Raw genomic sequence first — 15,742 nt, 5'->3', positions numbered from 1 at the left:
TTCTTTTTCTTATTTCAAATATCACATCGCCTTCTAAACATTAAAGTGGTAAACTTAAACCAATAGCCAATAAAATCCTGCATCTCATTTTTGTGCAAATCATTAAAAGGCTGTTGCAGGTCATTTATCTGGAACCCATAGGACCTATGCATCTTGGACTAATGCCAATGACGAAGGACTGCTTGATGCCTTGCCAAGGTTTAACTAAATAAAACCTGTTCTCATCACATTACCTCTTGACATGTATTCATTGTGAGAACACACCATTAAGTCAAAACATCTTGTTCTCATCATTTAATTCTATCCCTATGCATCAACCTTTCTCAGAAGTAGAAATTAGGCAGTAGCGATGAACAAATGTTTGTTTATGAAGTGTTGCATCTGAGGAATCATGTTCTGTGCCTGGAACATAGAAGCAGGAGTAGTCCATTCAGCCCCTCAAGCTTTTTCACCATTCAGTTAGATTTTCCCTGATCCGTATCTTAGTGCCATTTATCAACTTTGATTCCATAATATCTTATCTCAATTCCAATTCTGAACCTATTTCATTGACCCTCAGCCTCAACAACCTTTGGGGAGAAAATTCCAGATTCCCACCATCCTTAAATAAAGAAATGTTTCCTAATATTATACCTGTACAGCATAATGCTCCTTTTAAGATTATGACCTTTGCTACTCCTTCACCCACCAGAATTGGACAAATCTTCTATACTCAATACTCTACAAGTTTCTACACAATCAGTCCTCATTTAACCCTTTTGGCCCCAGGATTATTTTGGTCAATCTGTGCTACATCCCTTCAAAGTTAATACATCCTTCCTGACACGTGTGCCAGAACTGAATATAACATATAATAATGGGGTCTCTCCCGCGCTCGGTACAGTTGTAACAATACTTCCACTATTTTGTGTTCCAACCATTGAGATACAGGCCAACATTACAGTAACTGTTGTAATGATTTCTTTGTACCTGTGATTTCTGTATGTGAACCCTTAAATCTCACTGCAGCTTCCAGAGCTCCTGGCTGCTTGCCAGTTAGACTTGGCTACCTGGACAATGATTTCACAGTTTGCATGTGACAACTCTCTGAAATGCATTAAGTAGCGAGGAGGATTGCATCAGACTTAAGGAGGCTGGACAGACTGTTGAAATAGGCAGTCACATGGAATTTCTACAGAGAAGGGTAAAGTGATCATTTTCAATCTCTGATGTCTTCTAACATGGACCAACATTATTGTAAACAAATGAACTGGTCCTAATTCCCAAACATTCCCATTGTAGACCTCCATCATATGGTTATAATTCCAGCATTTATTCTGCTCTTGCCTCTTCACATTGAATTTGGCAACATGGAATATAATTTGCCATTTTCAACCTGACTCCACAATCTGCACGTGATCAACCTGCTCTTAATTGCTCACAATGCGCACTTATTCTGTGGTGTTGTTGAATTATAGAATGCCTCCAGAAGGAGGCCATTTGGCCCATCTAGCCTGCACTGAAAACAATCCAGCCAAGCCATATCCCGCATATTTAATTACCTTAACCCTGCAGATTTACCCTGCTAATCCCCTGATACTAAGAGCCGATTTAGCATGGCCAATTGATATAACCTGCACATCTTTGGAGTGTGGGAGGAAACTAGAATACCCAGAGGAAACCCATGTAGACAGAGGGAAAACATGCAAATTTAACACAGTCACTCAAGGCCGGAATTGAACCAGGCTTGCTGGCACTGTAAGGCAGCAGTGCTGACCACTGTGCCATAGAGTCACCCTGGCACTGGTCACGGCTGGGATCCTTCAGTTGTGACGTCCCAGGATCCTTGGGTTCTCATCCTGGGACCTTTGGGCTCTGTCCCCTCACCCCTACCTCCCCCCCGCAAGTCATGTTTCATCAGACCAGATTCAAAACATTGGCTCTATTCTGTCTCTATAGATGCTGTCAGACCTGCTGAGGTTTTCCGGCATTTTATGTTTGGGAACTGTTGGTTTCCTATTTCATTACTTAGAGGTCGACGTGTTTATTGTTTTGGGGGAAGATGAGTGCATGGGTGGCACAGTGGAGTTAGCACTGCTGCTTCACAGCACTGGAGACTGGGTTCAACTTGGGTGATTACCCATCGAGCCTGCCTGTACTGACAACAATCCCACCCAGGCCCTATCTCATAATCTCTGCCAATCCCCCTGACACTAAAGGGCAATTGAGCATAGCCAAACCATCTAACCCACACAAATTTTGACTAGTAGGAAACCAGGGCCCTTGGGGAAAACCAATACAGTCACAGGAAGTTTTTCTGTTCTCCCTGTGTTTGCTTTGGTTTTCGCCAGGAGCTCTGGTTTCCTACCACAGTTCAAAGATATGTGGGTGAATGGATTAGCTACGCTCAATTGCGCCTTCATGTCAGTGGGATTAGCAGGGTAAATAGGTGGGGTTACAGGGAAAGAGACTAAGTGGGATTGTTCTTGGTGCAGACTCGATGGGCAGAATGCCCTCTTTCTGGGGCAGCACGGTGGCATGGTGGTTAGCACTGCTGCCTCACAGCGCGGGACCCAGGCTTGATTCCCGGTTTGTGGGGGTCACTGTCTGTGTGGAATCTGTGCATTCCCCCCATGTCTGCGTGGGTTTCCTCCGGGCACTCCAGTTTCCTCCCAGTCCGAAAGACATGCTGGTTAGATGCATTGGCCGTGATAAATAGCATACCCAAACAGGAGTGTAGTGACTAGGGAATTTTCACAGTAACTTCATTGCAGGGTAAGCCTACTTGTGACACAAATAAACCGTAGGGATTCTACGAGATGTTTAAATATCCACACAAGGGTTTGTCATTTACTAAAATAAGATGAAAAGAGTGCAGTTGTTCCACACCTGCTGAGATTGTTTTGTGTGTTTATTATTATTATGCAGTGTGGTTTCAGTGGTGGATCTGAGAGGTGAATCATCGCCAATGCTGCTCATGGAGCTGCCCAGTTCCACACTCCACACAGTCAGTTGCCCAAGGGCAGCATGGTGGCACAGTGGTTAGCACTGCTGCTTCACAGCTCCAAAGACCAGGGTTCGATTCCTGGCTTGGGTCACTGTCTGTGTGGAGTTTGCACATTCTCCCCGTGTCTGCATGGGTTGCCTCCCACAGTCCAGCAATGTGCAGGTTATGTTGATTGGCCGTGCTTAAAATTTGCTCCTTTGTGTCCTGAGGGGCGTAGGTTAAAGGGATTGCAGGTAAATGTATAGGGATATGAGGGTAGGTCCTGGGCGGGATCGTGTTCAGTGCAGACTCGATGGGCCGAATGGCCTCTTTCTGCACTGTAGGGTTTCTACGAAATCAGGCTTTGTCCCAGAGACCTCATTCACCAGCATGGCCCTCTGCTGATTGGTGCAGCCGCCCTCACCGGATGTGACGCGCTCTCGCTGTCGTCACTGTTGCTGGGCTGACTGGGTTCCGGCGGGAGAGGTGGCTGTTCCGGAGGGGGGGGAGGAGGGAGCGGCTGTTCCTGGAATTAGCAGCGGGAGGGAGGGAGCGGCTGTTCCGGGTTGGCTTCCGGCAGGAGGGAGGAGCTGTTCCGGCGGCTGGCTGTCGATCCTGTCACACGCACTGCGGCTTCTTTTGTTTTCCCCCACCCCCGACACCGCGAGAACCCACTGAAAATGAGAGGCTTCGGCGGAGACCGTGACCGCGGCAGAGACCGGGGAAGGTAGGCGGCGGCGTGACCGGGACCGGGTGGTTTTATTTTGGGGTGGGGAGCGGGAAATGATCACTTTCCAGTGGAGCCGGTTGGGGCCTTGCACCGGTTTCAGGCCTGAGGCTTCGGGGCCTAGTTGCCGCTATTGGGTAGTTGGCCGGCCGCTTGTTATGGTAGTGGGGGGGAGGGAGAGCGGGCTTGAGGAGGTTGTTGCCGGCGGTGAGGGAGCGCCGGTTGGGGCTGGGAACGGCTCATTCCGGTTGGCGCCGGTCTCTCGGAGCGGTGGGTCCCGCCTTCCGTCCTTTCGCGGTTTGATTGGTTCCAGGGCCAAGGCTGCCCTCGTGTCTGATTGGATGGTTGAGCTGTCAGTCATCGCCCTGATTGACAACCGAATGGGCCTATCCGGCAGTGGTTTGCTCATAGCCCTGCCTACATCCGGGTATTTGCACCTGCCTCTGTCCGTGATGTCACAAACCCCGCCACGCGTCAAGTGGGAGCCGGCCGTTCAGCCCATCGAGCCCAACCCTGCTGTACTTATAGTGCGATTTACACTGGCAATGGCACTGCCCAGGCCTGGCCCACCGCACTGTCAGTTACTGCACTGGTCATAAAACTCAAATGATTTGGAGATGCTGGCGTCGGACTGGGGTAAACACAGTAAGAAGTCTCAACACCAGATTAAAGTCCCAACAAGTTTATTGGGTTGCAAACGCCACTAGCTTGCGGAACTGGTTGGGTGGGAATTCTCGTCACAAACAGGGCATAATAAAGTCGCAAACTCAATTCATATGAATAATGGTTGGAATGTGAGTTTTTACAGCTAATCACGTCTTAAAGGTACAGACAGTGTGAGAGAAGAGAGCATTAAGCACAGGTTAGAAAGATGTGTATTGTTTCCAGGCAGGAAATTTGGTGAGATTTTGCAAGTCTAGGCAAGTCATGGGGGTTACAAACAGTGCGATGTAACCTAAGATCTGGTTGAGGCTGTACTCGTGCGGCTCTTGGCTATCAGTCTCTGAAACTCAAAATCAAAACTCAAATGCCAGAGAATCATAGAATCCCCACAGTGCAGAGGGGGACCATTCAGCCCATCAAGCCTTCAGTGACCACAATCCCAACCAGACTCTATCCACATGATCCCATGTATTTACCCATCTAATCCCCTGACACTGGGGTCAATTTAGAATGGCAAACCTTTGGACTGTGGGAGGAAACTAGAGCACCCACACGAAACCCACGCAGTCACGGGGGAGAATGGGCAAACTCCACACAGTTAGTCGCCCATGGCTGGAATTGAATCTGGATCCCTGGCAATGTGAGGCACAGTAAGAAGTCTGACAACACCAGGTTTAACTCCGCTGGTGTTGTCAGACTTCTTACTGTGTTTACCCCAGTCCAGTGCCGGCATCTCTGCATCGTGACTGTGAGGCACAGCAGTGCTAACCTCTGTGCCAGGATATCACATCCTGAGGTGGGCTCTCCATTATTCTGATGTGGGCACTTGCTGGTCTGCAGTTTTACCTATTTCTGATTGAGATCCAACCTCCTTTCTCACTAGCAATGGTCCACGGTTTGGTGGTGGGCCCAACCGTGGGGGCCCCTCCCTTGGGAAGAAATTCGGACAGCCCGGAGAGCGCCTGAGGAAGAAGAAGTGGGACCTGGATGAGTTGCCTAAATTTGAGAAGAATTTCTATGCAGAGCACCCTGAAGTGGTTCGATTAAGCCCGGTGGGTATTCATGTTCAGGAAGTTCGAGTATGGATCCACGATGTGAATGTTAACTGTTGCTATTCAAGCCGTTAGAGAACTGTGTCAGGGATGGCACCTCAGTGAGTGCTGTGATATGTGGCCTCTGTGTACACAGTGGGCTGAATAACCTTGTCTGTATCATCCCCTTCACATCTGTTCTCAGCGTTCCACGATGCTCCACAACCAAATTATTACTTTCAGTCAACAAACAAGGGGCTATACTGTTCCGTGGTACATTATTGAATTTTAGATGTCTGCTTTTTTTAAAAAAAAGCTTTCGGCTGCCAAGGTACTGAAATTTTAATAATGGAGTTAATTTTAAAACTTCCCATCTCAAACTTCATGAAAATAAGGACACGTGGATTTGGAAGTACTGATTAACAGGGGAGGTGGAGAGAGATAATGGGAATGTGTTTCAATTGATGGAATGTGGCCATTGATGTCCTCCCCCAGTGTTCTATTCTGGAGCATCAGCTTTTTACTATATTTATGCATGACTTTGATAAAAGAGGGAGCTGTATATTTTAAGTTTGCTGACAGCACAGAGTGTCAGGCACAGTAAATAGATGGAAGCAGAAATGATTCAGAGAGTGGGCAAAACTGGCAGCTTGAAATCGGCGTGGGAAAAATCTTGAGGCTCGTCCACTTTGGAGCTCTGATGGATCAGAGTATTTTCTAACAGGTAAGAAGCAATCAGTTGTAGGGGAACAGAGATTTGAGAGCACACCTACCGAAATCACAAACTAGAAACTAGAAGCAGGAATAGGCCATTCGGCCCTTCGAACCTGCTCCGCCATTGGTTTTGATCATGACTGATAGAATTCAATATCCCGATCCCCCTCCCCCATGTCCTTTGATCCTTTTAGCCCCAAGCACTATAGTGCTGAAAGAGGTAAGAGATGGGGAGGGGTAAGGTGACAGGGGAGTTTGAAAACAAGAAGAAGGAATGATTAAGTTTGCTGATGAGATAAAGCTAAGCAGGAAAGTAAGTTGTGAAGAGGACATAAGGAAGTTACACAGGGATATGGATAGGTTAAACAATTGGGAGAAGATCTGGCAAAGAGAATATAATGTGGGGAAATTGTGAAACTGTCCATTTTGCTAGGAAGAATAAAAAATTATCAAATATTGAGACTGTAGAGCTGTGAGATTTGGAGAGGTCTGAGCCCCCTGGTGCATGATACTCAAAACATTAGTATGCAGGTTCAGTAAGTAACTGGGAAAGCAAATAGAATGTAATTGTGAGGGGGATTGGATATAAAAGCAGGAAGGTTATACTTCAGTTATACAAGGCACTAGTGAGAATGTGTATAATATTGGTCTCCTTATTAGGAAAGATGTAAACATGTTCGAAGCAGTTCAGAGAAGGTTTACTGGCCTGATACCTGGAATAGTTGTCTTACAGGGAAAGGATGGATAGGCTAGACTTGTATATGCTGGAGTTTAGAAAAGAAAGAGGTGACTTGATTGAAACACACAGGTCTTGAGGGGCCTTAACAGGGCTGATGCGGAGGATGTTCCATCGAGTGAGAGAATCTAGAACTAGGGAATCACTTCAAAAATAAGGGCCACTTAAGACAGATGAGAATAATTTGTTTCTCTGAGGCTGGTGAGTCTTTGGAGCTTCTTTCCTCAAATGACAACAAAAGCAGAGGCCTTGAATGGTTTCGAGGAAGAATTGGATAGATTCTTGAACAGCAGGTGAAAAAAAGTTTATCAGGGTAGGTGGGAGGTTACTGTCATGCTACTGATCTGCAGAGCAGGTTCAAAGGGCCAAATAGCCCACCCCCTCTCCTAACTCATGTTTATGTATACATCAGCGAACCATGGATCGAAGGTGAATGGGACTTGATGTAAGTAGGATACAGCAAACATAATTTTGGGTGACCTTAAAACTATAGAAGGTGGGAGACTAGTCAGAAATGTGTTGGAATAGTCCAAGTCTGAAAGTAATAAAAGCATGGGTGAGTGGTTTGACAGCTGCTGAGCTGAGGCAGGCATGAAGTTGGGACTTCAAAGTGTGTAGTTTTGGTGATGGAAAGTTTAGGTACTATCTTTGGGCTGTTCACAGTTCCTAATAGTTTGCTTGACTCAGATAGTTGCTCGCAAGTCTGAGGCTCTGGAGCAGAGTTGTGACCAAAGACACTGGTTTTCAAGATATTTAATTGGAGAAAAATTCTGCCCATCCAGTTTTGAGGATGCGATATTGTCTTTTGTTCCAACGAATACCGAGTGGTGTAATTGATGTTAACAGTTGTACAGAGCTCTGGCTAGACCCTGTCTGAAATGCTGTGTTCGCTCTAGCCACTTCACTTCAGGAAGGATATATTGGCTTTGGAAGGGTGCAGTGCAGAATGATGAGAATGATAATTGTAACGCAAACAGGCCATTTCAGCCAGATGGTTCAAGGAGGTGTTTATGTCCCATGAGTCTCCAGTCTTACCATTAAAGAATGCTATTTCTTTCTCCAGAACTTCCGCGTAAATGCATCAATGTTATTCACCTTAACTTTGCACTCAAATGTACACTTTTAACACCGGGCAAAATTCCTCCCTGATTTCATATTGGATTTATTAGTATTTGTCCTTTATTTATGGACCCAATTTCTGTTTTTTTCTGTAGGAAACATCTCGCATCTGTGTCAGACACTTCATGATCTCTGCTATTCATTTCTATCCCTTTAAAGATGTGATCCCAGTCCTTGCCTGGTTTTTAATTTCCATATTAACGTAAATTGATTTCTTCACCCTATTTAGGCACTTCAGGTCCTCCTTAATCTTTCCCCAAAATGTACCACTCATGCTTCGTTTGCCAATTGCATACTTATTCTAAATGTTATTAATGCCTTCCTGTATTTGTCATGGTTCTCTTTATTAACAACATACCCTCCCTATCATTTCTGCCAGTTTCTGTGTCCACATCATATGGTGAACAACTGTGGTCCCAGTATGCATCTCTGAAACACCGTTTCTCATTTTTCTGCCAGTCTCCTAGTCTTGTTTTCTGGTTTGCGATTGGTTCAGTGTGCATTCTGCTGCCTACGCCTGCTTCCTAGTCACGAGAGTGAATTGAAGGACATTTGATGTTGAAACAGGAACTAAATGGCTAAATTATGAGGACAAATTGCATAGGCTAGGTTTTAATCCCTTAAATGCGGAAGTTTGCAGAGTGATTTAATGGAGGTGTTAAAAGATGATCAAAGAAGCTGATAGCAACTACTTCCTGGTGGAGGAAATTTAGAATAAGAGAGCTTAACTTTAAAAATGAGAATTAGGCTTCCAGACATCAGTAAGATTGATGTCGGGAAGCACACAGAGGGTTAACAGAAATCTGAAACTTTTAAGAAACTTAAGTCAGTTAAAAATGTTGATAGATTTTTCTTGTGCGTTCTTAAAGATTATGGACTCAAAGTGAGTAATAGATATTAGTTTACTTAACAACCATGAACTCACTGAACTGCAGAACAGCATGCATGGCTGAATGGCATCTTCCTGATCCTGTTTCTTCATAATGTAGGAACTGTTACTGTTATTTGTTGAGTAATTTTACAACTACTGGAGTGGATTCTAAATTCTGCAGCCAAAGAAAGAACAAAGAAAAAGAAAATTACAGCACAAGAACAGGTCTTTCGGCTCTCCAAGCCTGCACCGATTGTGCTGCCTGACTTAACTAAAACCCGCTACCCTTCCGGGGACCGTATACCTGTATTCCCATCTCAGTCATGTATTTGTCAAGGCACCCCTTAAAAGTCATTACCGTATCTGCTTCTACTACCTCCCTCAGCAATGAGTTCCAGGCACCCACCACTCTGTTTAAAAAAAAAATCTGCCTCGTTCGTCTCCATTAAACCTTGCTCCTTGCACCTTAAACCTATGCCCCCTAGTAATTAACTCTTCCACCCTGGGAAGAAGCTTCTGACTATCCACTCTGTCCATGCCTCTTACACTCTTGTAGACTTCTATCAGGTCTCTCCTCAATCTCAGTCACTCCAGTGAGAACAAACCAAGTTTCTCCAACCTCTCTTCATAGCTGATGCCCTCCATATCAAGCAACATCCTGGTAAATCTTTTTTGTACCCTCTCCAAAGTGTCCACATCCTTCTGGTAGTATGGCGACCAGAATTGAACACTATATTCCAAGTGCGGTCTAACTAAAGTAGTATAAAGCTGCAACATGACTTACCAATTTTTAAGCTCAGTGCCCCAGCCGATAAAGGTAAGCGTGCCGTATGTCTTCTTGACTGCCTTCTTCACCTGCATTGCCACTTTCAGTGACCTCTGTACCTGTACACCCAGATCCCTTTGCCTATCAATACTCTTAAGAGTTTTGCAGTTTACTGTATATTTCCTATCTGCATTAGATCTTCCAATCTGCATTAGATCTTCCAAATGCGTCGCCTCGCATTTGTCCGGATTAAACGCCATCTGCCATCTCCGCCCAAGTCTCCAACTGATCTATATCCTGCTGTATCCTCTGATGGTCCTCATCACTATCCGCAAATCCACCAATCTTTGTGTCGTCTGCAAACTTACTAATCAGTCCAGTTACATTTTCCTCCAAATCATTTATATATGTGTATATATATATTAGAAACACTTCTGCCATACCCAGCTGTAAAAAGTGGTGGACAATTAAAAGCTCGCTGGAGGAGAATGTTGCACAAATATTCCCATCCACGGTGATGGGGGAGCCTAGCTCAGTACAGAAGATGAGACTGAAGCATTTTCAGCCAGAAGTGCCGAGTGGATGAACCACCTCGGCCTCCTCTGGATGTCTCCTGTATGATGTGGATATGCCGGTGTTGGACTGGGGTAAACACAGTAAAAAGTCTGACAACACCAGGTTTTAGTCCAACCGATTTATTTGGTGGTAAACTTACTTGGTTGGACTAAAACCTGGTGTTGCCGGGAAGGGGACAGAGAGAGAGGCGTTGGCTGAGAGCAGAGAGGGGGAACTGTCTCCTGCATCACAGTCTTCAACCCATTTGATTCACTCCACATGAGTAGCTAAAGGCACAGGATTCAGCAATGGTTATGGACTGTAGAAATAGGTCCTACAACAAACCAGAAGGGACAGGCCATATTAGATTTAGGAAGGTGCAATCAGACAAAATTTCATGTTCTCTGGATTTGGAAACCATTTCTTTACATTGAAAGATGAGAGAGGAAAACAAAGACCATTATGGAGCAATTAGCCTAACATTTGCTGGTAAATTACAAGAGGTCATACTTGGCAATAGAGTGATTGAACACATTGCAAACTTTCAGCTGATTAGAGAGAGCCATGGGTAAACAGTTACTCATGCACAATACAGTGATCACATTATTTGAAGAGGTGGTTAACGTAAAGCACAGGGCAATGTCGATGGGTTTTGTTCATGTGGACTGACGGAGGCATTTTATAAAAGTTTCTCAAAGGAGACTGTCAGCCAAAGTTGTAGCCTGTGGAATTGAAGGCAAATTATCGATCTATTCACAAAATTGGTTGAGAAGCCCGAGGCAGCAGGGATAATGGATAGACATTCTAGTTAGCAGGAGTAGTGGTGTCCTGCATGATTTCTGTTGGGGCTTCAACTTCTCACCATAGTAATTAACAGTTTCGATGATGGGATCGAAATCCAGATATCCAGATGTGTTGACACAAAGGTGAATGCCATTGTCACCTGTGAATGGCTAAAACTGTGGCAAATATGAGGTCATTTAGCTTGAACCAAAGAGACTAAAGTGGGGTAGTTTAAGTGGTGGAAAGCTGGAAACAGTGAAGGTCTAGGTATGCAAATCATCAAAATGGAAAAAAAAAATCAGGAAAGCCAATGGAATGTTGACCTTTCTGATTAGAATACAAGGGGATAGAAGTCATATTTCAATTAAGCAAAGCCATGGTTACACCACAAATGGAATGCTGTGGACACTTCTGGGCTACACCTTGGAAAATATATTTTGCCTTTAAGGATATGGTGGTTTAATAAAATGGCATCTGGTTTAAATTGCAAGGCAAGATTGCACAAACCTCAGATGTATTTCCTAGAATTTAAGAGGTTATGGGGGTGATTTGGTCAAAGTTTTCATGATATTAAAAGGGACAGACAAATTAGATGGAGGGAAAATATTTCTGATTGTGGAGTCTAGGATTGATGCAGAATCTGAAAATTGAGTAACGTTTTTGTAATAAAATTAAGAAAGAAGTTTGAAATTCCCTTCTGCAAATGACAATTGATGGAAGATGAATTGTAAATTTTAAAAATGAGACTGATAGATTTTAGGGGGATTAAGGGAAATGTGGAGTTAGGTCACAAATCAGCCATGATCTCATTGAATAGCAGAACAGACTGAAGGGACTCCTGTTCTATATTGCCAGCTGTGACAGTGCACTGCAATTTAAAATTCATCTGGCTTCCCACACAGCAGTTAAATTTTTTTTAAGTTTATTTATTATTGTCACAAGTAGGCTTATATTGACACTAATGAAATTACTGAAAATCCCCTAGTCGCCACACTCCAGCGCCCGTTTGGGTACACGGAGAAATTAGCACGGTCAGTTCACCTAACAACTTCTGCACTGTGGAAGGAAACCCATGCAGACTCTGCACAGACAGCGATCCAAGCCAGTAATCGAAACTGGATCCCTGGCACTATGAGGAAGCAGTGCTCACCACTGTGTGAAGGTGTTACCCCTGCTATGTTGCCACTGTTGATAAACCAGCAGTTTACCAAATTGTTCCACTATGTTGCTAGCAATACTTTATCTCAAAAACATGCTGTGCTTGTCACAATCTTGGGATATAACTGCAGTTATGTTGGCAAAGGTAACAGAGAGCTTACAAACAACAAATACCTGGGTATTTATCACACGGCTAATGTGAAAGTGACTGCCCTTGATGCAACATTGACTGAGTTTGCTACGATGGAGACTTAGTAAGCAGGGAGTCTGGGTGAGAGGGGAGAAACTGAACTAGACCAGCTATAAATACCATGGCCACTGAGCAAGTCAGAAGCTGGGAATTCTGTGGTGGGTAACTCACCTGACACCTCAAGAGTGCCAGAAGTATAATAGTATGCTTTCCACTTGCCTGGATAAGTGTTGCTCCTACAACACAAGGAGCAGCCCCCTTGATCAGTACCCCATACACCATCTTAGACGTTCACTCTCTCCACCACTGGCAGACAGGGGCAATAATGTGTACCATCAATAAGAGGCACTACAGCAACATTGTAAGGCACCTTCCAAACCCATGATCTCTACCATCCAGAAGATCCAGGTTAGCTGAAACATGGGAACGCCACCGCCTGCAAGCTTGATTCCCAAGTCGTGCACCATCATGACTTGGAACTACATCATTGTTCCTTCACCCTGGGAGTACCTGCACATGGACTGCATGTTGTGAGGGTGAAGTGGATGTCCTAGCCATTTTCAGTGGAAGAAAATACAACGTTGTAACAGGTCAGAACCTCGTCCTCAAATTGGGGATGTGTAGCTGACAGTGTGGCATAACACCAGAAAATATTTGATTAGTTTTGGACAAGACAGTTCAATGGGAACAAAACTGAATGCATGAAACCTGTTAGGCAAACAGGAACATCACTAATAGGTTAGAAAATAAAGAACTGAATGAGAGAAGAGTGGGCTGGATTAGAGAAAATTATTGAAAGCAGCATCGCAGGCCAGTAAAGACTGAATGCTAATAGCATTGTGATTTATTTCCCAAGTTGGAGCTATTTTCTTCAGGAGAAATCTCATGGAGTCCTGTAAAGTTGTGTTGGGCATTGTGGATATGGAGAGAATGTTTTCAATTGTGTCAATAAACACAAGATAGTTATTAAATAATAAAATAGGGGAGTAAGGACAACTTCCTTTAGTTATGGAAAGGCAGAGGATATTGCCTTTGACTTTTGAGGGTCTGTCTCTTCTACCTTTCCTTACTGAAATTGCAGAACTATTTTAATTGAAATTTCTTTTTGCCTTTTGGCAGTATGATGTGGAGGACTTCCGCCGAAAGAAAGAGATTACAACAAAGGGAACAGACTGTCCCAAACCTGTGTTCCAGTTTCACCAGGCAAATTTCCCTTGTGAGTGTCAACCATGTTTGATGAAGCTACTCTTGCATTTTTCCTACTCTCTTTTGGTGGCTGTTTCATTTTTTAATATACATCACACGTTGTACGTACGAGATACATTTCTATATGAAGTCCATTTAAAGAGTGTTTTGAAGGTATGGGGAGTAATAGGTTATTTAACTCTGCTTTCCCCATTGCGTTGGATCTTGGTACAAACAGATTGTGTAGTTAAGATTGTCAAAAGGTGTGCAACGATGGGACTAACGTGGGTGATTTGAGATCCCAGGCAAGTGCATTTAAACATCCATCGTGCACTTGTGCAGAAATTCTTTGATGTAGAAAACCTGCTGATGTTCCTGCAGAGGTTGGCCGATCTGTACAGAATTAGGGGCTTGCTGCTTATATTGGATTATATATGTTAAACTACGAAACGGGAGATGTTTGTTGTGAGTTGCATTCCTTCAAACTATCATAAGCTGTAATGTTGCATAGGCTATAATAGCTTCAGCCAGGCGATTTCTTACTCAAGTTAGAGTTGATGAACTAGTAACATGGCTGGGCGTTTTAACTACAAAAACTGAAAATTACTGACTACCGTTAGCAGCCATTCCCATGAGTTCTGATGTTGGACTTCTATCAGAACTGGGAGAAATTACAGGAGAACAGCACTTACAAAGGGACCAAATGAAGAAAGGAAGCTAAAACACATACATTCATGCAAGCATATGTTCTGATTAGTTGTGGCCTGGAAATTGGGAGAATATTAAATATTTGAAATCGTATAATAGGAGTCCAAATAAGCACTTTACAGGTCACATTACCCGTGTATATTCTTCTCCGTTTTTCTTTATTGTGTTTTTTTTAAATGTTATTCCTCTCTAATTTCTTCTAGTTCTGATAAAACTGTTCTGAGGGTTTGATTTCCAATCTCTGCAGATTGTATGATTTTTCAACACCCATTGTGAATATTTTGCTTTTCATTTTCTAGCCTACGTAATGGATGTTCTGTGTTCACTCAACTTTGTGGAACCAACGCCAATCCAGTGCCAGGGCTTTCCCGTGGCACTGAGTGGGCGTGATATGGTTGGAATTGCACAGACTGGATCTGGCAAAACTCTGGCTGTAAGTACTTTTCAGCCTTTCTCCCCTTTGTGTGAAAGATTACATTTTAATGATTCCTGGGTAAATTGCCAGTTTAAATTACAGTTGAAATTTTTATTTGAAGCTGTTCAGCTTTCACATGTACTGCTATCTAGGAGCAGGCAGCCATTTGGGTACATGGAGTCATGCAGCTCATTGAACGTTTTTAAGGCAAGGATAGATACATTTTTGAACGGTAAAGGAATTAAGGGTTATGGTGAGAATGGCAGAGCAGGCTTGAGGGGCCAGATGGCCTACTCCTGCTCCTAGTTCTTAGGTAATTGCATGGCATTTTCAGCAAGTATGTTACTGATACACCAAGAAGAAAATTTTGTTATTCTAAATCTTTGTATTTTTAGTTTATACTTCCGGTCCTTAAAGTTTATACTATATTCTTAGTCTTTCGCTGAGTTTCTGCTTCCAGAAGTTCATCAACAAGGGGCGGCATGGTGGCACAGTGGTTGGCACTGCTGCTTCACAACACAAGGGGCCCAGGTTCAATTCCCAGCTTGTGTTGCTGTCTGTGTGGAGAATGCACATCCTACCAGTGTCTGTGTAGGTTTCCTCTGGGTGCTCTGGTTTCCTTCCACAGTCCAAAGATATGCTGGTTAGGCTGATTGGCCATGCTAAATTGCCCCTTGGTGTCAGGGGTACTAGCTAGGGTAAATTCATGAGGTGATGGGGATAGGACCTGAGTGGGATTGTGATTGGTGCAGACTCAATGGGCTGAATGGCCTCATTCTGCAGTGTACAGATTCTATGATCTAAGGATGATAGGGATGGCCCATTCCTGTTAATACAGGATCTGAGGTAGAAATCAAAAACTGTTCCGTTGCAGCTTGGCTGATAGCTACATTGTTGGAGGTGCCATCTTCTGGCTAAGACATTACATCAAGATTCTGACTGCAATCTAAGTGGATATAAACAATTCAAAGAAAGGCAGGGAATTTCTGGCTAACATCTATCCCCCAACCAAAATCACCAGAAAATAATTGGCTGCTCGTTTCAGTGCTTGTTGAACTTTGTGCACAATCTGGCTGTTGTGGCAGACTATAAATCAACAGAAAAGTGTTGTAAAAAGTGCACACTCTCATTTTGCTACTCTAGAATTATATTAGAA

General features: G+C 43.8%; 1 protein-coding gene across 2 annotated transcripts in view; it reads left to right on the top strand.

The window, feature by feature from the left end:
- The first annotated feature begins 3,532 nt into the window (after positions 1-3,532).
- Positions 3,533-15,742, top strand: part of LOC145361620 (putative ATP-dependent RNA helicase DDX17) — a 40,790-nt gene continuing 28,580 nt past the window's right edge. For both annotated transcript variants that reach the window (XM_080217484.1, XM_080217486.1), the window contains exons 1-4: positions 3,533-3,692; positions 5,239-5,407; positions 13,398-13,494; positions 14,471-14,604. In XM_080217484.1, the coding sequence (XP_080073610.1) occupies positions 3,646-3,692; positions 5,239-5,407; positions 13,398-13,494; positions 14,471-14,604 (447 nt within the window). In that variant the 5' untranslated portion in view covers positions 3,533-3,645. The remainder of the gene's footprint in view (positions 3,693-5,238; positions 5,408-13,397; positions 13,495-14,470; positions 14,605-15,742) is intronic.

This window comes from Carcharhinus amblyrhynchos, chromosome 35 (assembly GCF_965287045.1).
Source record: "Carcharhinus amblyrhynchos chromosome 35, sCarAmb.v2.hapA, whole genome shotgun sequence".
Classification (NCBI taxonomy): Eukaryota; Metazoa; Chordata; class Chondrichthyes; order Carcharhiniformes; family Carcharhinidae; genus Carcharhinus; species Carcharhinus amblyrhynchos.
The sequence above is the reverse complement of the archived record's forward strand: the minus strand, read 5'-3'. Positions and strand labels throughout refer to the sequence as shown.